Raw genomic sequence first — 25878 nt, forward strand, 5'->3', positions numbered from 1 at the left:
ACAAAACCCATTCTAGTAGTTTGCCTAATGTGTTTGATGCCACAAATGAAAACACTCTTGGTTTCTTTTAACCTTTGAACCTTAATTTTCTTTAGAAATGCTATCTCAACATAGTGAGCATTTTAATAGTTCAGTAAAAGTCTCATTAACCGGTCTTCTGCATTAATTGGTCATATAAATAGTGGGTCAATTTTAAGAGCAGTATAAACGTTTTAAAAGCTTTTTTAGGAGTATACTTGTTGAATAAATTGATTGTGAATATGTTAAAATTTCATTGACAAGCTGGGCATGGTGGTGCATAACTGTAATCTCAGAACTTGGGAGACTGAGACAGGAGGATCACAGGTTTGAGGCCAGACTCAGCAACATATAGTGAGGCACTTTGCAACTTAGACTGTTATAAAATAAAAACATAAAATGGAGCTGAGGGTATAGCTCAGAGGTAGAATGCTTCTCTCTCTCTCTCTCTCACACACACACACACACACACACACACACACACACGTTCATTTACTTGAAAAGAAATATTAAGTACTTTAGGTCACTCTTTTATGAGTGAGTACTAAAAATTTGTGCATATTAGATTTTTCCCCTTGAATACAAATAAGTTAATATGTGTGAATGTTGAGCTTGATTAGGAGAAATGATTATTTGAGCAAGACAAATGCCCCCCAGCACTCTGCAAAAACAAAACAAAAAAAAAACCAAATCCTTTCACTGAGTCATGGTTTCAATAAAGACTAAGCAAACAACACATACTTGGACTAAAATTTGCTTACTTTTGTGAACCTTTGTAAACTTTCTTTACCGATGCAAAACAGTTCTTAGGAGACAGTCATTGCCATTGGTAGGAACTGAGTAGACGCTATGGATCCCTGCAGATGTTGGTTTAACCACATGAGGCTTTCTACACTAATAGAAAAGTCTGGAAGCTGGTTATCTGGGGCTGTGGTGGAGTTCCCTTAGAGTAACCACCACATGCCTTTTGTCTTCTGCTCCAACACGTGGCTTCAGTTAACTCAGCCTGTGGTGGCTATTGGGCTCGAGGCTCCAGTAGGAAGGAGGAAGACCATACAGGGCACCACCATTTAAGGAGCCTTCCCAGAAGTCCATACAGTATTTTTCCATACATCTTACTGGTCAGACTTAATCATGTGCCCTTGGGCACTGGGAAATAAAATTATTGAGCTGAGCACACTGTTGCCAGGAATGAAACTGGGGCTCTGTTACCTAAGAAAAAAAGGGGAATGAAATTTGAGTTGGCATCTGCAAGGCTCTGCCAGATTCATTTAGTCAGCATTTACTAACAATTTTTTTTTTTTTTTTTTTTTTTTTGGTGGTACTGGGGTTCCTGGAAGCCCTTCTACCTCCGGGCTACACTCCTAGACCCAGACCTATTTTTACATTTTTATATTTGGAAACAGGGTCTCCTAAGCCAATGCGCGCGGCTGGCTTCGAACCTGCGTGATCCTCCTGTCTCTGCCTCCCAAGCGCGGGGATTACAAGTGTGCGCCACCACGCCCGGCAGCATTTACTAACAATTTATATAGTTTGTATACGTAACTAGAAATGAGAGACACAGCAGGAAGGAAAACACTCATTTTTTATGAGCATCTCTCTAGGCTCCCAGGAGAGAGAGAAACCTAAGTAGTTATTTATATTATAGTTATTTCTGTCCAATAAGGTGTCTAAAGAGCTAATTTAATCTTAGAAGAAAATTGATTAATATCTCGTGGCTCATTTCAAATTTAACAATAAAAGGTAGATAGGTTGTGGTAGTTATGAGTACATTTAATTTAAAAAGGAGATTTTTAAAAAATTAACATGGTATCTGATTTTATGCAGTATCAAATGTAAACAGATTTATTTTGTGGTACTAGAGATTAAACCCAGGGGCATTCTACTTCTGAACTACATCCTCAACCCTATTTTTTATTTTTATTTATTATTTTTGCAGTACTGGACATGGAACCCAGGTGCATTCTACCCCCAGCCCTATTTGTTAGTTTTTATTTTGAAGCAAGGTCTCACTGAGTTACAAAGGGCCTCACTAAGTAGTTGAGACTGTCCTCAAACTCAGATCCTCCTGTCTTGGCCTCCCAAATACTGGGATTACAAGCATGTACCACCATACCTGGCTCTATGTTTTTGTTTTGTTTTGTTTTGGTTTTTTGAAATAGGGTTTCACAGAGTTGCTGAGAGCCTTGATAAGTTGCTAAGGCTGGTGTTGAACCTGTAATTCTCCTGTCTCAATCTCCCAAGTACTGGGATTACAGACATGTGCCACGATGTCTAGCACTGTCATCGTCAAACGATGCCTTCCTTGAAGCCTGCAGAGCCACTTGAATTAAGAAAACAAGATTTATTTATTGAATAATTACTGAAGCAGGTGATAAGGGTCACATAGTGTTAGAGTTGGTGGTTGTGTTAGAAATAACCCAGCAGGCTTTTTTAGTAGATGGGTGCATATGGTGAGGTCCTCAGGCTCCTCCAGCATGACAGGAGAAGTTAGTGCTAAAAGCAGCCTGGGCGTCTCACGGAGTGTCTCCTGTACCTTTTGAGGTACTTGGTTGCAGAGAAAGTGAAGCCATGGAGGTCTGCTTTGGTCTTTCTGCCCTTTCTTGTAAGCAGTGAGGGCCAAGCGGGCCTGTCCAGCAGTTTTGTATTTTCTTCCTTTCTTTGGGCGTGCTTCTGGAAGAAAAGGAACAGGAAAGCGGGGGCCAGAACTCATTTTGTTTTCATCCCTTTATTAGATGAAATAATGTCTGCCTTTTTCAGCAGTTGTGGTGGCCTGTCCTTTGCAGCCATCATGCACAACCTCTTAACACTCTCCGCCACCCTGAAAGCGGTGGCTGTACTTGATGGACGTTGCTCCCCTCACTGCTTTAGTAGGAATAACGATTTTGTGGCTTTATTGCAGTAAAGTCTCCCAAAGCTTAAATCATTATTGGCTATAGTATCAGCTGTGTTTATTTGCAGTATGTTCCTACTATGCCATAGAACTTTATGAGATGCTAGAAAACAAAGACAATTTGATTTCAATTAAAAGATATTCAGACTAGTGGTGTGGGTGGTGGATAGACTTGTACATACATAATACATTGGGATGGCATAAATATCATGCACACAGTACTCAGGAGTATGGAAGTATTTCTATAAGTCTTACAGTGAGTTGAGCTCCTTATGATCATTTCTAATGATATGGCCCGAAACAATATGTTTTAGCTTAAAATTTTATCTTTAAAAGAAGTGAATATAGCCGGGCATAGTGGCAAATGTTTGTAATCCCAGTACTATGGAGATTGAGACAGGAGGATTACAGGTTTGCAGCCAGCCTCAGCAACTTAGTGATACCCTGTATCAAAATAAAAAATTAAAACAGGGCTGGGTATGTAGCTCAGAGATAGAAAGACCTTATGCAGTACTTATTTTTCTGTAAACTATATAAATTAACTTTCTTAAATATTTTTGTAGTACTATTATATTTTAAGATAGAGAAGGATTATAATAAAAAACAGCAGTATTCTGTAAGACTTCCCCTTGAGTTCCAGCCCTCAGAAAAAAATTGCATGCGTTTGTTTGTTTGTTTGTTTAGAACTAAGGATTGAATCCAGGGGCATTCTACCATTGAGTTAGTTACATGCCTAGTCCTATTTTAGTTTTTATTTTAAAACAGAGTCTTACTAAGTTGGTGAAGCTGGCCTCAAAGCATTGCTTTTGAGAAATATAACATCTCAGATCACAGTTACTATATGTGGACTGGTTTTTCTTTTTGGGGAGACTTTTAGGATTTTTTTGATATATATCTGAGCATTTGTTAAAAATCATCTTAAGGAAAGAATGAGAGCCTTACCGGACTTGTTTACACCTAATTTCTGTTTAGTAAATTATCTTTAAGTCTTTCAGACATGGGCAGGTGAGGTACAGAGGCTGTGGGCTGGAGGGGAGTTTCTGTGGCCTGGTCTGTCCCGGGCCATACACCACCCACTTCCTTGTGGAATAGGTCTTTTTAGTTGAACTATCAGTAGTTCAGTTATATTAGGGTTTTCTGTCAATACAGTTACCACTTCTTGATGCTCTGTTATATTTTAGCTGAGATTTCCATGTAGTCCTTTAGAATGGAATTTTTCCCCCCCAGGCTTCTGTCTCTTCTTTGGCCCCAGGCCTGGAGTCTGTCCAACCCATCAGCCTGTCTGGCAGCTTGGCAGGGTCCTCTTCCATTGAGTGGTCCTGGAAATGGGGTGTATCTCTTCCCTCAAGTGCTGTCCTGGCTCCCAGGCTGTAGCCCCATCAAACTCTGCTTTGGTGATGAACACATATGTACAAGGAAGGCTCTCTTCACACGCCTCGTAATCACATTTCCACTATTTCCCCATGTGTCAGAGGGTTGGGCTCTGGCATTCTCTTATTGGAGCAGATTATTGAAGATTGAAATTATGTCTTTACATTTTCCTACAAGGTCTTCTAGGGCTTTATTTTCCATGATACAGTGTTGAATTCAGAGGGAAGTAGTTTAATCAGCTGTTTCTCATCTCTTACTTGCTACCTTCTCTTAAGGTAGCTTCCTTTATATAGCAGGAAACTTTCAGACACACACACACACACACACACACACACACACACACAAGCACAGAGGAGAAGAAAGAGAAAGAAATGAGAATATGCCTGAAATGTGATCTCTTGGGTTCCATATTAAAAAACCCTAAAGCTTAGTCTGACTGCTTCAGGTTGGGTCCAGTACTCATGTCTAAAACAGCCCTCTTAGCTCACTTGAACATTTTTATGGGCTAGGAATTCTAAGCTCTGTAGACATTTTATCTTACTAAAATCTGAAAATAACCATAGCAGGTAGGCATGGATGAGAAACTGCACTGTATTCTACCCTAAAAACAATTACATGTTGGAGTAAGAATTTTAAGACTTTGGTACTCTAAATCGCTACCCTGAATGCGGTATAACTTGCTGACTCTGAGACCTCTGAATGGACCTGTGGTAATAATAGCTCCAGGGCTCCCCGGAGCTCCAGCCCACAGGTTGACAATGACTGATTGGAAGGGTTAGAGTAGGCTGTGTTCTAGTAGTTGGGTGGATAAGTCTCAGCTTCTTATAAGTGAGGTGTTAAGCATCCATACTTCCCTCCCCTCTGCCCTAGGGATACTGCTATCAGTGGGCAGGGTAGAGTGTGGCGGTTTGATGGTGGAGCAGATCCCCTGGGGTAGCTCACAATCTCTTTAGACCTGGCCTGGCCAGGCAGGTGGGAGCTGGCTTTCTCATGTTTGCAAATGCACTTGTGTTTGTGTTTGAGGATGAGGGCAGGCTGCTCTCTAGCCCTCTCCTGGGAAGTCACACTAGCAGAGCCCAGCAGAAGTCTCTTTCTCTTATTCTTTTGAGATAATTGCTTTTTAGTGCTCCTTTAAATTGCGTATAGTAGTCTTCTCACTGTGACGGTGATATTTCATACTAGAAGCAAAGCAGAAAGCAATTTTTGGTTGTAACTTTCTTCTCTCTTTCCAAGATTATCCAGAAGGCAGTAATTCCAGTGACTATCTTGTTCAAACAACAACATATCTTCCGGAAAACTTCACATATTCACCGTTCCTCCCCTGCCCAGAAAAACTGCCTCACATGCGTAAGTGTGAGCTAACTCTGGCTTAATGTTTTACTTGTATTATAATAAAAGAATAAAACCACTCAAATTGAGCACATTGGGATCAGATCATTCTGGGTGTGAATGTTTATATTATGCAACATGTGATTTTATTTTTTTCACATTAAGGTCAGATCATCACTGTGGGTCCTTAATGTTCATAGTATGCAGCATGTAATAAATTTTATTTTTATTATTTTTTGGAAAAGCACTTTTATTTTTTGGATAGGAATGACTGAAAAGCTAAAGAGAAATATAAAAGAGAGCATGACAAACCCCCATATTTCTTCTATCCAGATTTAAAAACTAATAATTTGGCTTGCTTACTTCCAGATTCTTTTGAAATGACTTTTAAAAGATTAAGAATGTACAGACTTCTTTTGGATACTTTAGGCCACCACAGATGCAGCAAACGTCCTATCCGCCATGCTAGTTCTTCATCCTTTCCCATAGGAGTTATCTCACCTCTGTTGTGAGATTGGTATATATTAATGTAGATTATTAATTTTTTTACATAGGTTGATAGCTAAATATGTAGAAATATGTAGCTTCAAAAGTCTTAAGGATTCATGTACGTGGTCTTGTAAATTATACTTCACTTTGTTATTTGTTATTTGCTTGCATTTTAAAACTTGAGAACTCCCTATGTTGGTGCTAATTTATTTCCTTTAACAACTGTAATATTGTTATGGTGAAATATGTTCGGTGTGTGAGGGAAGAAATAATTCCCCAACACAACCACACAAACAGAAAAACCGCAGGTTCTTGTCCTGAGCTAAGGATAGGTATACATAGCTCGGATAGTTGCTGAAGATTTAAAGAAGTTTATTAAAAGGATAGAAATACAGAAGACAGTTACAGCCCTATGCCATTCGCAAATGGCATGGGGGGGGGCGACTCGAGTGAATACACCAAAAGACCCCCGCATGCTGAGTGTTCTTACCCTGACCAAGTCTGCAGCAGGTCCTTTGATATGTAGATATGCTGCCCTATCTGTATCCCAGTTTTCTGCTGTCTCCATGCCAGTCGGATCCACCCCTCAGAGGCAGGGGGGCAACCCTGTTTTGGGGCACAGACCTCACCTTTTGTTACCCTCCCAAGATGTGTTAAGTTGCTTCTCTGGGATCTGGGATTTCCTCCCATCCTTGAGGCAGTTTGTCTCTCTTTAGAAATTTAAAGAGGCCCTTTTCCCTGGCTCCAGGCTTTCTTTACTTCTCATTAGAAATGTAAAAAGGCCCTTCTTTCTTACACTCCTGGCTTTCTTTAGTACAAAGGATATATTTTCAAAATTGGAAATCTTTCCCAATACTGGTACCTTAATACATTTTGAAACCTCTTCCCAGTACTAGTACATAATCATGCCTCCATATAAATGCACCACATTCAGTTATGTGTTTCTCAGCTGATGGCCATTTAGGTCCATGTTTTTGTAATAAAAATTAGCAAAAGAAAAAAATATATATATACCTACACACAGTACAGATATACATATGCACAGTATAGATTCTCATGTGTATATTCATGTGCTTTTGAGGATAAGTACTTTGGGGTTGAATTATGGGATATGCTGGGTAAATTATTGGATATGCTGGTTCAGTTTTCCTATATTTCTTGAATGGTTCTTGTTACAGTTTTGGACTATTATGGTTTGGAAAACTGTCCCCAGGACCTTTGTTAGACCCCTGGGAATAATTCCCCCCAAAACACACACACACACACACACACACACACACACACACACACACACCACACCCGGGTTCTTGTCCTGAACTGAGGATAAATATGCAATAGCCCGGACTCTTGCTGAAGATTTAAAGGAGTTTATTAAAAAGATAGAAATACAGAAGATAGTTACAGCCTCATGTTACCCATGACGGGGTGCTTCGAAGGAAATCACCAAAAATCTCTGGATGCAGAGTATTCTTATAGCCAGCCCAACTAGGTCTGCCGCAGGTCCTCTGATAGGTAGATTTCCTGCCCTATCTCTAACCCAGGTATTCTGCTGTGCTTGTGGGGGGGGCAGCTTTGTCTTAGGCACAGACCCTCACACCTTTTTTTATACTCCAAAATGTGTTAAGTTGCTTATCCAGGATCTGGGATTTTCTCACATCCTTGAGAAGTTTGCTTCTCTTCAGAAATGTAAAAAGGCCCTAGGCTTCTTCTATTCCTTTGCTAATTTTCCATGGTAAAATCCTCCCTCTCCCCACAGGTCCTGGCTTTCTTCACTACCAAAGGTATATTTTAAAATTGGAAATCTTTCCAAATACTGGTACATTAATACATATTGAAACCTCTTCCCAATACTGGTACAGTTCTAAGCAGCTATATCTGTTTCTATGCCCAATGACTCTCCTGATGGACTTTTTACTTTTTTATTGGTGCATTGTAGTCATACATCTTAATGGAGTACAAGACGGTAGAGGCATACATGTTCACATCACTCATTTTAGCACTTCATACTTTTTCTGGCCTGATAGGTTAATGGATGATATCTCATTGTTTTAGTTTTCACTTTCTTCATTACCAGAAGGTTCAAGTGTTTGTTTTTGAGTTTTCTGTCTGCAGTTTGCCTGTTTTTTCTATTATTAGGTGTTTGTATCGTCTCTGTCCTTTATATTCCTGCAGTGACCTGTTTCATCTGTGTGTATCCTAAGTGTCCCAGGCTTGTCTTGCCAGTGTTTTATGGATTCTTTTATATTATGGAAGTCTAAAATTATGGTTCTTCAAATGTATCGATCACTTTAAGGCTTTTACTTTTTTTTTGTTTTAAGAAGGCCTTTCTTACCCAAGACTGTACAAATACCCTTATTTTCTGCTAGTAATTTTACTGCTTCATTCTTAGATTTTGCACAAAATGCATGGTAGTGGCCTAGATACTGTACTTTAAACATTTTTTTTCAAAATTAAGAAGGCAATATACTATTTATTTATTTATTTATTTATTGTGGTACTGGGGATGGAACTCAGGGTACTTCTACCTCCGAGCTATAGCCCCGACCTATTTTATATTTTATTTGGAAACAGAGTCTCACTAAGTTGCCGAGAGCCTTACTAAGTGGCTGAGGCTGGCTTCGAACCTGCATGATTATCCTGTCTCAACCTCCCAAGTACTGAGATTACAACTGTGCGCCACCATGCCCAGCTGGTAATATACTATTTAAAAGAGGACCTGGGCATGGTGGCGCACGCTTGTAATCCCAGCATTTGGGAGGCTGAGACCAGAGAATCTCAGTTTGCGAACAACCTCAGCTACTTAGTGAGGCCCTCTGCAACTTAGTGAGACCTTGTTTCAAAATAAAGAATAAAAAAAAAGGGCAGGGGGTGTAGCTCGGAGGTCAAATGTCCCTGGGTTCCATCTCCAAACCTGCAAAAATAAATAAATAAATAAATAAATAAATAAGGAACATTACCCCCAACACTCAGAAGTCAGCCTGGCTATTGTTTTGGAATGGGCTCCCCTCTATTGTAAGCATACTTTGTATATAAAAATTTATATGTTGATTTTTGTATTTTTAAAGATTTATTTTATTTTTATTTTTTGTGGTACTGGGAGTGGAACCCAGGGGCTTTTCTACCTCTGGTCTATATTTTTATTTGGAAACAAGTTCTCACTAAGTTGCTGAGAGTCTCACTAAGTGTCTGAGGCTGGCTTTGAACCTGTGCAATCCTCCTGTCTCAGTCTTCCAAGCACTGGGATTATAGCGGGTGCTACCACACCTGGCTCAATATTTTTATTTTTAAAGACTTAAATATACATCCTTTTTAAATGCTTGTTACCCCTGTGTTCTAATGTCCTTAGTATCTAAGTGTACTTATATGACTTTTCTTTATTGAGAAAATTAGTCTTTGCCTATCATATTTGTAATTTTTTTACTCCATTGTTGATAGTTATTATACATTTATAACAAGAACAATAACAACAACAACAAAAGATTGACCTTTCAATATCATCTAAGGGTGAATTTGTTTGAACACCCCCCCCCTCCATGGCCACTCCTGAATGGCGCTGTAACTATCTTCTGTATTTCTATCTTTTTAATAAACTCCTTTAAATCTTAAAAAAAAAAAATATCATCTAAGAGCACGGTTTTCAGACTGGTGGGTGCATCAGAATCCCCCGGGTGGTCTTGTCAGAGCCTCCTGCTCTCTGAGTCTCAGTTGCTGTGTTCCAAGGTGGCTTGAAGAATTCTTGTTCTGACAATTCTGATGCTAATGCTGACCATGCTTGGGCCACAAGCAGAGACCTCATGGAGTAGTGTGTCCATGGATAGAAACACCAGGTCCAGGATGGAATCACCAGGGCACTTTTATTGTTCTTGGGCCCAGCCTGTGAGTTTCTGGATCTGTTGATCTAACCTGGGCCTGGGCACTGATTTTTTTGTTTGTTTTTATTTTGTTTTGTTTTTGTTTTGCCTTCTACCTCCGAGCTACACTCCCAGACCTATTTTATATTTTATTTGGAAACAGGGTCTCACTAAGTTATTGAAAGCCTCACTAAGTAGCTGAGGCTGGCTTTACTGCGTGATTCTCCTGTCTCAGCCTCCAGAGTACAGGGATTACAAACGTGCACCACCACGCCCAGCTTCTGGGGACTGATGTTAGAGAAATTCTCAAGTAATTCTGACCTTACTGTCTCTATGCTGTCCTGTTGTGGAGACTGATACTCAGGGATTCTTGTGGTCACATTTGTCATAACTTTGTTTATTGCAGTCTTGTTTTCCTAAGAATGAATGTTTTTGTCTGTGTAATACTGAAACCACTGGGTAATACTGTGTTGAAATATTGATTCCAGTAATTTCAACTTTATGATTTTTATATTCAGAGATTTATAGTTTTAGGAAATCTTTCTGTTCTTGGTTTACTTACCATTTTCTTAATTAGTGCTAATTAAATGGCACTAATTATGTAAAAATGTCTGCTGACAGTGTCTGGTGCTAGCTAGCATCCTCTCCTCTGCCTGGCAGCTCATTGGAAACACTTCTGGCCTGGAGCGAGAGATTGCTTGTGGCTGCTGTGGCTGCTTCCCTTTGGGCTCCTGGCATTGCTGCTCCTTTTTTCTGCTTTCTTTAGAGTCTTGCATCTTTTACAAGAGAGGCTCACACTAGTTTAACAGCCACTTTTTCTCAGCAGCCCTTTTTGTAGGCTATCAGTTTTGGGTCTAGGACCAATTCCATGTCCAGTTAGTGGTTGCCAGGTGGCTGAGTTATTTGGTATAAAATATGGCCACATACAGGTAACCTGTGAGAAAGAGACCCTGGTTACAACCAGGATACTGAGGCTTCTGCCAGGAGGCCTCCCATGAGCTGCGTGGGAGAGCACCTTCACTGGCTGTGTGACCGGCAAAATGTTCAGTTTCTCTGTTTTATAGACAGTTTCTCTGTTTACAGTATTGCCTTCAGAGTATTGCAAGGGTAAGGTGAAGCTCAGAGCTTGATAGACTTAATGTGATTCTCTCTTTCCTTGACCGTGCTTCTTGAATGATGGAGCCAGGGGGAATCTAAGTAAGAATAAGATCTAGCTGGATAAAAATTTTTTGAGTATGAGTGATACTTGATCTATAATCACCAAAAGGGAAGCTAACTTAAAATTGGAGTGTTCAATATACAAATATACATTTTTTTTTTTTTACATTTTCCTTAATGTAGCATTGGGACTACCAGGACTAACCTCCATAGTTTGAATTTTTTCTAGTTGGAATGCAGATGAAAAGCATTTCATGGATTTTAGCAGTGTTTGTTATGCAGTAGTAGTCTATTACACTCTAAAATCTACTTAATATGTATTATTTATATGAAGAATATGAGTGAATACTTCCTTAATGTTAATATTTATAGATTCTCCAGAAGGCAAATCCACTCTGGCTTTATTGAATTGATGTAAGACTGTTGGTGTTAACCAAGTAAAATTCAAATTTCAGTTTATCCAGAGGAAAAAAATAAGTGCTTAGCATGAATGTTTTGATTTTGATTTTTCTGAGTGAGGTAGAAATGGAAGATGTCAGTTGTGCATTAAAATATAATAGACTCACCTGTAGTTATCTGTTTTTTTATTTAAACAGAATGTATTTGCAGTGACTTTTATATGTCCTGCGCTTGCTCATCATAGAATCACCACCTTTATAGTTTTTTTGTTGTTGTTGTTGTTGTTGTTTTGCAGTACTGGGGATGAAACCCAGGGGCATTCTACCTCTGAGCTACACCTTCAGCCCTATTTTTATTTTTTATTTTTTATTTTAAAACAGGGGCTCACTGAGTTGCAAAGGGCCTCACTACGTAGCTGAGGCTGTCTGTGAACCTGAATCCTTCTGCCTCAGCCTCCCAAATGCTGGGATTACAAGCATGTAACAACACGATCAGCTTCATCACCTTTATAGTTTAGCCCTGGTAGTTTTTATAGTTACTAATCGTAAGTGTATAACAAAAGCTGTAAGGACATTTTTAAAGATCAATTAAATAATTTAGGTGAAAATTAGCAAAGAGGGGAATGATAAGCAAATAAACTTCAGAAAAGCTCAAATAATGCTTGATAGAACAAACCATCCTGTGTAAGAAGACAGATGGGAGCCATTTTAGAGCACAGGAGTGAGCTTTTGTTCAGTGCCCACACAGCAGCAGGTCTGGGCATTCACAAGGACAGGCAGAGGAGGGCAGAGCCTAGTGAGATCCTTTGTGTACCAGCTAGGAGCAGGTAACACCCAGAAGAGGCCAGCTGCTGGTATGCAAGGGGATGGATGGGTGAGGCAAAAAGGAGAGGAGACACTGGAGTTGGGTCTTCAGGCTGGGTCAGTAGGTAGCTGAGAGAGAAGGCATCTGAGCGCAGGTGGCTGTGTGGTCCTGCAGTGTAGAGGGGTCTGCTCCAATCCAAGTGGGTGTGTCAGCGGGGCATGCACAATGGGATGCTGGAAAGGAGGGGAAGGGCCCTGTGGAGAGCACTAAGACCTCCCTGAGCAGCTCTGGTATTGGCTTTGGGGGCAGCAGAGCCTGTGCTTGCATGAGAAGGGCTGATTCATGAGCCTGTGCGCATTTCTCTTAGGTGATAAAGCACCCTTTTCAAAGGCACTGTATGTGGTACTGTTGCCCTAATGATCTTATTAACCCAGTGCTTATGTGATTTTCTTCAGTGCTGTTTATTAGGTAGAGAACTCAAGCATGGAAAGTCTTGCCTCAGGGTTGGGATTGGCAGCCTAGGTGCAGCGGCCTGGAAGGCTGGGAAATCAGGGTGTCTCATAAAATGAAGGTCACAGAGCTGTGTTCCCTGAGTGTGGTTCAAGGATGACCTGTGCCAGAATTGACTGGGATATAGGTCTCTAATAACCAAACCTCAGACCTGCAACAAAAGTCTGGTTTTTGGTTGCACAACACTGAATGTGCTGTATATGGTTCAAGAAGATAAAAAAAGGACTTCCGGAAAGATGTCGACCAAGAAAAACGGGGCTTAAGAGCCCCGCTAACAACCAATCTCCATTACCACAAAATCAGCGCCTTTCATGGCCAGAAAACACCATCACCAGAGAAACAAAAAAAATCACCAGGTTCCAGAGAGAAAGCGGACTGAGAACAGAGCTCAGAGCCACAGAGGAGATACACTGGCCTCACGCCCGAGGACGCGGCAGCAGCGCCATACTGCCAGCGGCAGCGGCAAATTCACCGGATGGCTACAGCAAGCCGAGGTGAGCCGCTGCGGAAAAGCCAGGCGGGATTTCTCGCCGCAGGTAAAATCTAAAGCTCCCAGTAGCTGAGCTCAGCACACGCTGCAGGGATTCAGAGTGGAAATCAGAACCAAGAAGAAATACGCCAGCCTCACGGCCGAGGGCGTAGCAGCGGCGCCATATTGCCACCGGCGGCAGCAGCAGAGAATTCACCGAATCCAGTACAGCTACATCTGCGTACTCAAGAACAGTGAGTCAAATTGCGGGCCACAGAGGAGAAATCCCAGTACTGTACTCCCTGGGACTTGACCCAGTGGGGGCGGGGCGGTGGCAGAGATATCACACCATAGGAGAACATGCAACCTGGCACCCACCATAGTCTAAAGCAGCCTCTATCGACTCTCTGGGTCGGAGACTCTGTGATACAACCCAGTAAAGGAGTGGTGGGGTCTGAGATACTACTGACTCGAGATCCAGAACACCTTAAGTGAAGTCATAGTGACCCAAGGGAAGAACCCAGAGAAGGCACAAACTTCCGAAATCATGGGAAAGAGGAATAATACTGGAGCAATGAATGCCCACAACCCCACAACATCAGAACCCGATAAAACAGAAAATCAGAGATTTCTAGAAGATCAAATCAGGAAAATAACTGTAGAAATAATAGAGGTACTTCGAAAAGAACTCAGAGAGAGCCAAAAAGAGATAAAGGATGCAATTAATGAAGTAAAGGCCTCAATTCAAAGCACAAACAACCGATTAGACCACATGGAGAACAGAATCTCGCTCTTAGAAGATGAGCAATCCAAAAATGAACGCATAGTTTCTAATCTAGAAAAAAATATCCGACAGCAGGAATCTGATATGGAAGAAATATGGGCCCATTTTAAGAGAGCTAACCTAAGAATAATTGGAATAGAGGAGGGAAAAGAAAGCGAAACCAAAGGGATCAACAATCTCTTCAAGGAAGTAATAGCAGAAAATTTTCCAAACATAGAGCAAGAGGTTGATACACAGGTCCAGGAAACTTATAGAACTCCCTTTAGACAGGATCGGAGAAGAGGATCCCCACGCCACATAATTGTCAAAATGACCAATGTGGAAGCCAAGCAGAGAATCTTAAAGGCAACAAAAACAAAGGGCCAAGTGACATTCAGAGGCAAACCAATTAGAATCACTCCAGACTTCCCAAACCAAGTCATGAGAGCCAGAAGGGCTTGGAGTAACATATTCCAAACTCTGAAAGAAAACAACTTCCAGCCAAAAATTTCCTACCCAGCAAAACTTTCTATCAAATTAGATGGAGAAATAAGAAGCTTTGATGACAAACCGAAACTGAAGGAATTTATGTCTTCAAAATCAGCGCTAGAGAAAATACTCAAAGAGATTAACTACAAAGAAGAAATAGGTAACACACACCAGAACCAGAGAAACAAGAGTTTCCATCCAACAGTCAACTAAGATTGGTTATCTGTGGAGATTCATTACTTATGTTAGTCTTTTACTTATCTCTAAATGGTATTGTTTGCCTTTATTGTTGTTAATTTTTAGGATTTCTAGTTGGAATATTAATATACCTTCAGATATAGCATTTAGAAATATTTTATCCCATTCTATTAGTAACTGTTAACTCTGTTTACATTGTCTTTGGATATACAATATTTTTTTTTTATTTTTTAGGGAGTTTGTATACTCTTCTGTTGCCTGTGCCATTGAAATCATATCCAAAAAATCACTGCCAATTTCAATGTTGTGAGGTTTTATGACCCAGATTTTCTCCTAAAAGTTTATAGTCTTAAGATTTATATTTAGGTCTTTTATCTATTTTGAGTTAATATTTGTATATGGGATTAGGTAAGGGTCCAACTTTATTCTTTTCCATGTAATTATTATGTTTCAACAATATTTAGTTAAAAGATTATTATTTCCACCACCAAATGTTCGTGGAAACCTTGTCAAAAATAACTTGACAATATAGGGAAGAATTTAGCTCTAGGCTTTTATTTAACTCCAATGGTTTATATATCTGCCTTTAGAATAGTACTACACTGTTTCAATTATTGTAGCTTTATATGGTTTGAAATCAGAAAATATATATCTTCTAGCTTTGTTCTTTTTCAAGATTGTTTTGGGTATCTAGAGTCCATATTCCATATTAGGATAGATTTTTTTCCTGAAAAATAAACATATAGATATATGATAGTTTCACCTAAAAAAATAGAAAAAAAATATTCTCTGGTAAGAAAGAAAGCAAAAAGAAATATTGAAATGTTATCTTTAAGTCATCAAAAGCTTGGTATCAGACAAATGAAACTATTATGTGAGATTATCATTTTTAATTTTGGATAAATTGCTATAATACTAGATGTCAACCACTAAGCCAAGCATGGGAGGGAGGGATGGGGAGAGAATGGGGTGGGGATCAGGTGGGGGCTGACTGGGCGATGTGTGCATGTATGTCTTCAAAAGTTTGTATCCCACTATGATGTATGAATACAGTGCACCAATTAAAAAAAAAGAATAAAAAAAAAGAAGATAAAATAATCAATAAAAAAAATTAGGTAGTTCACAAAAGACCTGAGTGTCTGATAGTTGGGTTTAGAGACTGAGCAGCTAAAACATGGTCAGCACCACTGTGAAGTGCTCTGGCCACCCCTGGCAGAGCTCACAGCTCCCTCCAGCAGTACTGAGGCTGGAGGGAGAAGCGCCCCTGCCTGGTGGCCCAAAAGCTGGGTCTTCCTGCCACCACTGCTCCTGATGGAGTTTTGTAAAGCACCCTTGTCCTCATGCTGCTTACTGCTTCATAGATAGACCTGCGGGGCGTGTCTGGCCCAGTGACTGCTTCTTCTGCTAGAGGGACTGGGACAGTGAATTTCCACCTTCATCCTCTGGGAGGCAGGACTCACAGGGGGCAGTTCAAGCAGCTGAAATGTGCCCAGATTAAGGTGGTGGCTGTAAACATGACCCCTGGGCATCTATTGACATAGAAGGCATTGATGATGAGGCTGGGGACCTATATTTTAAACAAACACACCAGCTACATTAGCAAACCACCTAATTAGAAGGCCAGGCAGAGAGGACACATGGGGATATAGCAGAGGGGATTTATCTCCATGAGGCTGCAGAGGGAATTTCTTGGGAGTGGAGGGAAGGATGGGTAAAAGGGAAGAAGATGTTTTGAGAGGGCTCAGTGGTGGCAGGTGGCTGATTCTGAAGGTGTAGAAGCAGAGGGTGTGGGTAGCGATGGTATACTTGGCAGGGAAAGCACCGGGTGAGAACAGGGCTGCCAGGGACACAGTACGCGCACAGGCACAGACTTTAAAGGAGGTGATTTTATGGAGGAAGGAAGTAGAGGATCTGTAACATGAGGTGAGTACATAGGCACCTTCTTTTATGCTAGGCACTGTGATTATAGACCTGGGAACATGAACATTTTCCACTTTGCACAGTTCAAAAGGATGAATACTGTTTCCTTAAATGAAGAAATGCAGGGAGTAGGGGAAAGTATTCTAGAAAAAAATGTTGGGCTACAATATCTGGAACTTCCTTGGCGGTTGAAATACACTTGAAAAGTCAGAAGGAATAGATCATACACTATATTTTCCTGAAGGACATATAACTAATTTTTCAGAGACTCTTTGGGAACCAGAGAGAAGCCATGTTTCTGTATTGGCTAAAACATGTAAAAATGTTTGCCTTAGAAGGAAGAAAATATAGAAGTAGTGATTGTGGAGTATGGCTTGAAGGAGTTTATTAACAGAGAGTAAGAAAACAATTTGGAAGAGTCTGAAAAAGGGTATGAAGCACCCAGGGATGGACCAAGAACTCACGGGTTGGATTATGAGGCAAAGATGGAACAGAAAGCAGAGTGTAATGTGGACATTATAGTTAGTCATTCAGAGGAAACCAAGGGAAAACTGTAAGCAGAGAGAGGAATGGGTGAGGACCGTATCCTGTGTTCAGATTAGGAGACAGGAGCTTGGGCTATTACTCTGTTATCAACATATGGACACATGGCACAACTTTTGCACAGATTTGCCTTAAAGACATATTTTAACATGTGATGGAACCAGAGAGTAGAAATGCAGGTAGGAGGAGAGAAAGGGTGAGAAGGAATGGCCATAGCCAACTTTGCTCCAGCCATCCAGCCATCCTCCTTGTGCCCAGGCACTGTGCATAGCTCTGGGATGTGTAACTTAAAACCATGCCTTCATGTCTAGAATGGCCAGGTTTGGTCACTTCAAGAATAGCTGAGTAAGAAATCATTTGTAAGACACAGGCTATACAATTCTAGAAGTTGAGACGTGTAAGTAAAGCATTTGAAGTAGATCCTGGCAAGATGGGTCAGGTGGCAGCACAAGGATGGCAGGGGATGCGCCACCCCAAGGTCATCTGACTGGAGAGGAGTTCATACGGGGCACATAGGGAGACTCATGTTCTTCATGCTGTCACCAAGGCTTTGGGCTGTGCACACTTAAAATGCTGAGGATAAAACAGTGGCAGAAGCCAAAGAATAGAGAATGAAGTGAGGCTTTTGATACCCAAAACTGATGGAGGCCCAAGTGAACAAGGAAGGCATTAAAACTATTGCTTTATAGCGCCGGGCATGGTGGCACTCACTTGTAATCCCCGTGCTTGGGAGGCGGAGACAGGAGGATTGCGCAGGTTCGAAGCCAACCTCGCTGGCTTAAGAGATCCTATTTCCAAATAAAATATAAAATAGGTCTGGGAGTGTAGCCTGGAGGTAGAAGGGTTCCATCCCCAGTACCACCAAAAAAACAAACAAAAAAAAACCCCCAAAATTATTGCTTTATAGAAAAAAGTTATCTTCCTACAGATTTTATACCTTAAAATGTATTTGAAATTAGAAGAAGAATGCAAATATAGGTCATTTGTATGAATATGTATATAATTTCTATTATATATACTATATATAATTTGTATGAATATACATAATTTTATATTTTACTTATAAAATATCATCTTTATATATGTTATATATAATAGTTTTGGTATGGGAGATTGAATCCAAAGGCCATGCTACTTTCAGGCTATATCCCAAGCCTTTTTTCTTTTTTTCTTTTGAAACAAGTCTTACTAAGTTGCCGAGACTTGTCTCAAACCTGTAATCCTCCTGTCTCAGCCTCTCAGGTACTGGGATTACAGGAATGCCACTATACTAAGCTGAATATGTGTTATTTATTTTTATTTTATTCTCTTTTTTTTTTGGTACTGGGGATTTAACCCAGAGGCATTTACCTTTGAACTATACTCCAAGCCCTATTTTTTATTTTTTATTTTAAAACAGGGTCTCACTAAATTGTGGAATACCTCACGAGCTTGCTAAGGCTAATCATGAAATTGTGATTCTCCTGACTCAGCTTCCCAGGGACTGGTATTACATACATGTGCTATTTTGCCCAGCTGAATATTTATTTTAAGAACTACATTTTATTAGAAGTCCTGAACCATGTCATGTGAAACATTATAATCCATACCACGGGGTAAGCCTCTCATTTGGTCCCATGCATACCCGCAGGCCCTTTGAGGTCCAACTCCCCACAGGGAAGCCTTGCCCATGTCCCATACACTTGACATTAGGACATTGTAGCATGTGTTTCTACACATTGCATGGACTGGCAGTGTCATTCACTGTCAGAGCAGGAGTGGGTGGGCACATAGGTGGGGCTGCCTGGCTCAGGCCTGCTTTGTTTGAGGTTGGACCCACCCCCTCCTAACCTCCTGCCTCCTCCCTCCTCCTCAGGCTCTGGCCACTGCACTAGCGGGGCAGGGCCTGTCCTGGGAAGATGGTTTGCTTCTTTTGCTACTCTTCTCCTCCTAGTGACATTGCTGTTATCACTCATAGGAAACCTCATGCCACTGGCTCACCTGTGGCCTTCAGCCAGCAGGGCGATAGGATTTCAGAGCAAAAAGCATTAAGTAGGTAGGAACGCTGCTAACAATGGTGAGGGGTGTGGGTGGGAGGCAGGCAGTAGGAAGGATAACCTAGGGTGCCCAAGGCCTCAGGGATAGTGAGGGAGGAGCCTCTCCTCTGAAGAGAAAGATGCAAGGTCTGTTCTCCTTTGGCAGCCATGTGCACTGATGGTAATTACTCTGCAAATGAAGCTGGAGAAAATTGCTGACAATGATGATTACAGCTGTTGAAGCAATAAAGCTGGAAAAAAGACAAAAAATTTGGTTTAACAGTGCGTGAAAAATACCAACTTCAGCTACTTACATGAACCACTTATTATTTAGCCTAATCACTATCATTTTGGCAATCAAGCATACTACTAGATGCCTTGGATTGATTTGTGGGGTCTTTATTTGATTACAGTACTGGATTCTGTTTTTTGCCAGCAGAGTCATGATAGTCTGTACTTACTGTAACCAATCGGTCTTAACATTTGACTGACCCTTTCTCTCCATAGGTTTCTCTCTGTTAGGTATATTTGACTTTCATAAGATTAGCTAGTTTATATGTATCTTGCCACACTAAAGGGGGGTATTTCATCATCATAAAGGAACATACTTTTGTTATTAGACCAGTCGAACATTGAAAAATTGCAATTTCCCCCCCAGCTTACTCTGAAAAACATAGACATTCACAACTAAAAATATTTCTCTTTGGCTTGCCTCAGTGTTCAGCTGGTTACCTGTGGTCCTGCTGATCAGAATGAAGTGCATTGAGAAACCTTGAACGACATAGAACAGAAAGAGGACAGGGGCTCTGGAGAGGACCTGGAGTTTTCTATGTTAAATAATGACCGCAAAAGGCCCAGAAGGCTTGAGGTGGGAAACCTCAACATTTGTTGGCTTGTATTTTGAGAAATAAGAAGGTTGGAAGGAAAAAATTTGGCTAGAGGACATTCCATGGCAATTTGTGCTTATTTGGACATTAACAGGTTATCTGCTAAAAGATGGTCTATGGTTTCGTCATACTAGCCTTCATCAGAAACACTGAGGACAGCGTTGCTTTCCAGGGATGTAGCGATCCTGCAGCTCTTTCAGTGCTTAGGTGAAGGTGCAGAGGCTTCCTGTCTCTTAGTTCTGATTTTGATTGGGTTAAGGGAAGTGATTTTCATCCAAGAGTCATTCCTATTTAAAAGGTGTGCATTAGAAAAGTTATTAGCAAAGCACACACACACACACACACACACACACACACACGGTAGTAATATATGTTTGTTAGGAGAGCAAAGGCTTTTATATCATCTAGATTTCAGTTTTGTATACCAAGGGGTCTGATATAAGATATAAGATAAATGCTTAAAATATGTTGAGCTGTGTTTGCAGATATCTTTTTGTCTGTAGCTGGGTGTGTAGCTTAGCAGGAGAGCATATGCTTAATATGAACAAGGCTCTGGGTTAAATCCCCAGAGCCAAGAAACCAAAACAAAATGAAACAAAAAATAAAGTGTTTGTGTGTGTGTGTGTGTGTGTGTGTGTGTGTGTGTAATATCAGTAGTCAACTGTGATAGTAGCTAATATTTATTGAGTGTATTTACTTGCCACTTGATGCTATATTTGATCCTTCTCACAGACTATAGTCCTCCCTCAGAATCTATGGGGGTTGTTCTTAGGACTCTTTTTCCCCAACATGTAAAAATCCCTAAGTAAAATAGTGTAGTGTTTGCATATAACCTATATATGTTATTCTTTAAATCATCTCTAGATTATATGTAAGACCTAATACAATGTAAATGCTATACATATAGTTGCCATGCTGTATTATGTAGGATATAACAACAAGAAAAAAGTCCATATGTGATCAATAGAGATGCATTTTTCTCCTGAATATTTGTAATCTGAGGTTGGTTGAATTTGTGGCTGTGGAACCTGCCAACACAGAGCTATTTCATCTAGTGGATATAACTACCTTGGGAAGCAGGCATTACCATACTCTCTTATAGAAGAGGAAGCTGAGGCAGGAAAGGTTAAATAACTTCTTCAGTAGAAGCTAGGATTCAGCTCCCACTCAATCTGACTGCTCATTTGCCCTTAAGTGTTGTTTCATAGTCTCCCCTATGTTAAAAGTGTTGAAGTAAAGAATAGTTTAAAAATTCTTGAATAATTGTTAAATCACAATGATATGCTATAGTGATATGCAAACACTCTCCAAAAATATTAAATATCCTAGTATGTTTCTTAAAGGTTAAAGAATTTGCTTTTATTTGGTTGGTTGTCCTTCGTGCATTTCTCAGGCAAAAGGTAGTCAAGCAGTTTTTCCTGATTTTGGTTCATAGGGGGCTTCCTGGATGTCAACGTAAGTGAAGTCAGTTTTGATGAAGTTCATCAGCTCTTCTCCAAGGATTTAGACATCGGGCCAGGCGGTCACTGGAGGCCTGCAGACTGCACCCCCAGATGGAAGGTGAGGCAGTCTTTTTCCCATAAGCGACATTTGGGAAAATATGCTTCATTCAAATATAGAGTGGAATATAATTTGTAAACTTAGAACAACAAAAATTTGTATTTAATGCATAGATATTTAGTTCCAATGTGATTTAATGGTGTTTGTGAAGACTTTCATAAATATATCGGTGTATGTACAAAATATATGGTCATGTGTTCAAACTCTTGGAGTTCTTGATAGGAAATACATGACTTGAATTTGAGTTAGAAATAACTTTTATTCTGTTTTGGTTCCTTTTGGAAGAGAGTGCATGGGTGTTCTGTCTCCTACAAGTGTCCCTAATGACTACGGATACCACAGGCATAGCCCCACCAATTCTGAAACTGTGGGAACTCACTGAGAAGATACTAATATCTTGATTTTCAGTTGGGTTCAGCATTGAGGTTGCTAAGCTCTATTTCCCGGAGTCAGGAGTTCTAAAGAGGCTGTTCTGAGGTCACTGTGGCACTGAAAGGGAGGACTTTGGGCTTAGAAGACAAAGTACAAACTTTTTTTATTCTTTTGATATGTCAAAATTCTTTTTAATGTTTCACTTGGAGATTTGCAGGGGTATGAATCTGCTTCTTCTGCTACAAAAAAAAGAAAACTATGGTTTAAATTAAGTTGTTCTTACTACTATAAAATAAATTAATACATTCATATTCATATAATGTGTTTGGGTAGGAAATGACACTTATGTAATTCAAGTGAAAACTACAAGTGATTACATTGAAATTTATGTCCTAAATGATTATGACAAAGCTTTAGCCTGGAAATCATTTTCAGCTTTTCTTTTAAAATATTAGTAGCCTTTTAATGTATTTGTACGTTAGTACTAAAAAAAGTCATATGAATTATATGCTGTTCAGAAGATCTTCTGACTTCATTGACCTTGAACTTGTGTTTCGGGACGCACATAATGTATATCTGCATTCCGATGCAGAGCATATTGTTTTGGACAAAGTAAGCAATAAACACAGTTTTGTTGAATTGACTTTCTGAGACTAATAAATGGCTTTTTGGCCTTGGTACAAGTGATTAAATAAATGTTCAGCTTTCTCATTGTCTCAGACAAGTTGTGAAGCTGCTTAAATCAATTTCAGTACAAATTTTAGCAAAATATTTCATTTTATAATGCTTAAGCTGTTTCCCAAATCAAATTCATTTGATAAATGAGTCTTAATTATTCATTGATTTCCCTCACATTTATATCTATGTGAAATATGGCCCAATTTATATACTTTCCATTTTTTAAAAGATGTCCTCAGCAAATATATTATTTTACTTGATTGATGAGCATGTCTGTTGAATGCTAATATAAGTAAAAAATGCACAGTAACAAAGGCCACAGGAGAGCAGAAGGCTGGTGCTGAGACCTGAGTAGGATACACAAGGTGCCCTGCAGGTCTGCACTGTGGATCATACTAGTGGGACGATTCAGGATTGAAAGACTTGAGTATTCCTGTCCTTTTTTCTGTGCTCTATGCCAAATAGATTTTGAAATTTTATAATATTTTTCCCTCATTTTCTGGGAGATAGTTATCACATAAGTAGTTCTGACTTAAGAGATACAAGTGGGGAGCTAGGTGTGGTGGTGGTACATGCCTGTAATCCCTGTACAAGGGAGGCTAAAACAAGAGGATTACAGGTTTGAAGCCAGTCTTGGGAACTTAATGAAGTCCTCAGCAATTTAGTGAGATCCTGTTTCAGAATAAAAAATGAAATAAGTCTGGGATATAGCTCAGAGTTCACAACTGAGTTCAATCCCCAGTAGCACAAAAAAACAAAAAACAAAAACCCAAGAGAGATATAGACAAGTAAACTCCATGCAATTCAGTAGGTAACAGTATTGAAAGGTCTTTCTGGAAACAAACTAATTTAGGGATACAACAATTTTATTTAAGTTCTATATGATAATGCTTTTATTTTGGCTTTTAGCAAACCCTTTTCCGAGTAGGCTTTAGAGCTATGAAATTACTAAAGGCATGAGAGGAATTTTGGAAATCCTATAGAAGTGAGCTATACTTGTAGTATTTAATTAAATATACTTCCTCTGCTTCTCCCTGCTGTTTATGTTCAAATAATGCCCCAATATAATATTGACATATAGTACAGAGAAAAGGAAAGAAGAAATAACTAGACCGATATTTTGTTCTCAATTTGGTTCTTAATATATGAGGCTTTCTTTTTTTTCTGTTTTACTTTCTCTTTTTTCTTTTGAGATTGGATCTCACTATGTTTCCCAATCTGGTCTTGAACTCCTGGGTTTAAGTTATTTTCCTATCTCAGCCCCCTGAGTAGCTGGGGCTACAGGTATGCACCACTATGCCTGGCATACTCTCACACACCCTCCCTCCTTCCCCATGGAAAAACAAACAAACAAAGGTACCAAGCTAATGGTGGCTAATTAATTAGAACTGTGATCTTCTAAAATTAGTAATTTCAGCAACTCTTGGCTATTTCTGGTACTACAGGTTTGGTGGAAGGTTGCTGCACAGGTTAGACATATGGAAGCAGCCTTATTTCTATATGGGAGGTTGGAAGAAGAAGATGCTGATGCTTGTCAGGTCATTAGAAGTGACATGTTTACCTGTGGCACTGCCTCTCCATTCAGGGTTCAGGTGAAGGGTTGAACAACTGGTCTAATACCACAAGTGTAAAGAACCAGACCTACCTACCAAGTAGGTAGCTGCTGATGCTGCTACCTACTGGGGGGCCTAGAGCTCCACTTCTAGGCCAAGGTCCCTCAGAGATGGGTCTTAGCCACTTTTTCAGAACTACCTAAGGCATTCAGTACAAATGTAGATTCTTAAACTCAGTGCTCAAACATGCAGACTCCAGTATTGGGAAAGGACAAGAACCTGAATTTTCTTATCCAGTACCTCCAGTTTGAGAATTGTTCCCATAGGTCCTAGAAATGAGGAAGAAGAAAGTGAAATTGAAAACAGAATGAGGGCTTGGTACCTTTCACTCCCTTCAGTCAAACTCAGCGGCAAATAGCTTAGATGCACCTTAAACTAAACAAATCTGAAGATGCTGTGTAGGGCCCATGACTGGTGGCATGCTCCAAGTTAAAATTGGAGCAAAATATGGAGGAAGAAATTTATGTGGTAGATGTTTTTCTTGATTATTGCCTCATTGTGTCGATATAGTGTGTTTAGGAGGAAATCAGTGAGGAAAAAATAAGTAAGTTCAGTAAGATTAGTGGTTCTATATTTTTTCTTTTTATATTTTGTAGTACTGGGGGTGGGCTATACTCCCAGACCTATTTTATACTTTATTTGGAAACAGGGTCTCACTAAGTTGCTGAGAGCTTCACTAAGTAGCTGAGGCTGGCTTCGAACCCGTGTGATCCTCCTGTCTCAGCCTCCCAAAGCACTGGGATTACAAGTGTGCGCCACCACGCCCGGCTAAGGTTAGTGGTTTTAAAGTGGGAATAAACTGAATGGGATAATCTTTACTGAACAAGAAGTTTGGGAAAATGAAGTGTTCTTTCAGAAGATAATGACCAGATGTTCTCTCTCTTCACTGGAGATGAATCAGCAGGACAGTGGCTCACATAACAAATTAGGGCACAAAGAAGAAAGAAGGTCCTGAAACAAGGTTATTAAACTTTAAATGATCACAGAACACTGAGATCTTCTTTTTATAGACATTATATTTATAAACTATTGAGAGTGTTTGTTCACAGCTATGAGGGGCAGGAAAAATTATTTTAAAGATGTGATCTAGCTTTATTTTAATAAAAATTGTGCTTTAGGCATATTGTCTGTAATCATTGATAGCGTCTCATTATAATTTGGACATGTATGTGCTATTAAATGTCAGTTTGGCTTACTTGAATTTGCCAAGACATTGGTAATTTTTTTCTGTTTCTTTCTATGATTAAAAAAAGATTAAAAATGCCCAGCTCTTGATATTTTAAGTACTTCATTGGAGAACTTACTGTATTTAGGATTACAACTTTACCTTTGTTGACACATATGTTTAAGTCATCAGTTGGCCAGTTGTATTTAATTAATATGAGCTGTCTTTAATGAGGGCTCTGCAGCCTTGTGATAGCATCTTCCTTTACATGTCTATAATTTTCTTTAACTGCTTTTATAGCCCATTTATATTGTGTCATAAGTGGCCTACTTGTGGCCAAATGCAAAACTAGAAAGGGCCAGCTTCTCCTTATTTTGCTAAAAG

General features: G+C 39.8%; 1 protein-coding gene across 2 annotated transcripts in view; it reads left to right on the forward strand.

Moving 5' to 3' along the window:
• B4GALT6 (beta-1,4-galactosyltransferase 6) overlaps window positions 1-25878 on the forward strand; it is a gene marked incomplete at both ends in the record, with an annotated part of 70606 nt that overhangs the window by 14803 nt on the left and 29925 nt on the right. For both annotated transcript variants that reach the window (XM_080714777.1, XM_080714778.1), the window contains 2 exons: window positions 5516-5629; window positions 21542-21666. In XM_080714777.1, coding sequence (XP_080570903.1) covers window positions 5516-5629; window positions 21542-21666 — 239 coding nt within the window. The remainder of the gene's footprint in view (window positions 1-5515; window positions 5630-21541; window positions 21667-25878) is intronic.

Source organism: Muscardinus avellanarius (genome assembly GCF_963383645.1).
Source record: "Muscardinus avellanarius genome assembly, chromosome: 17".
Taxonomy (NCBI): Eukaryota; Metazoa; Chordata; class Mammalia; order Rodentia; family Gliridae; genus Muscardinus; species Muscardinus avellanarius.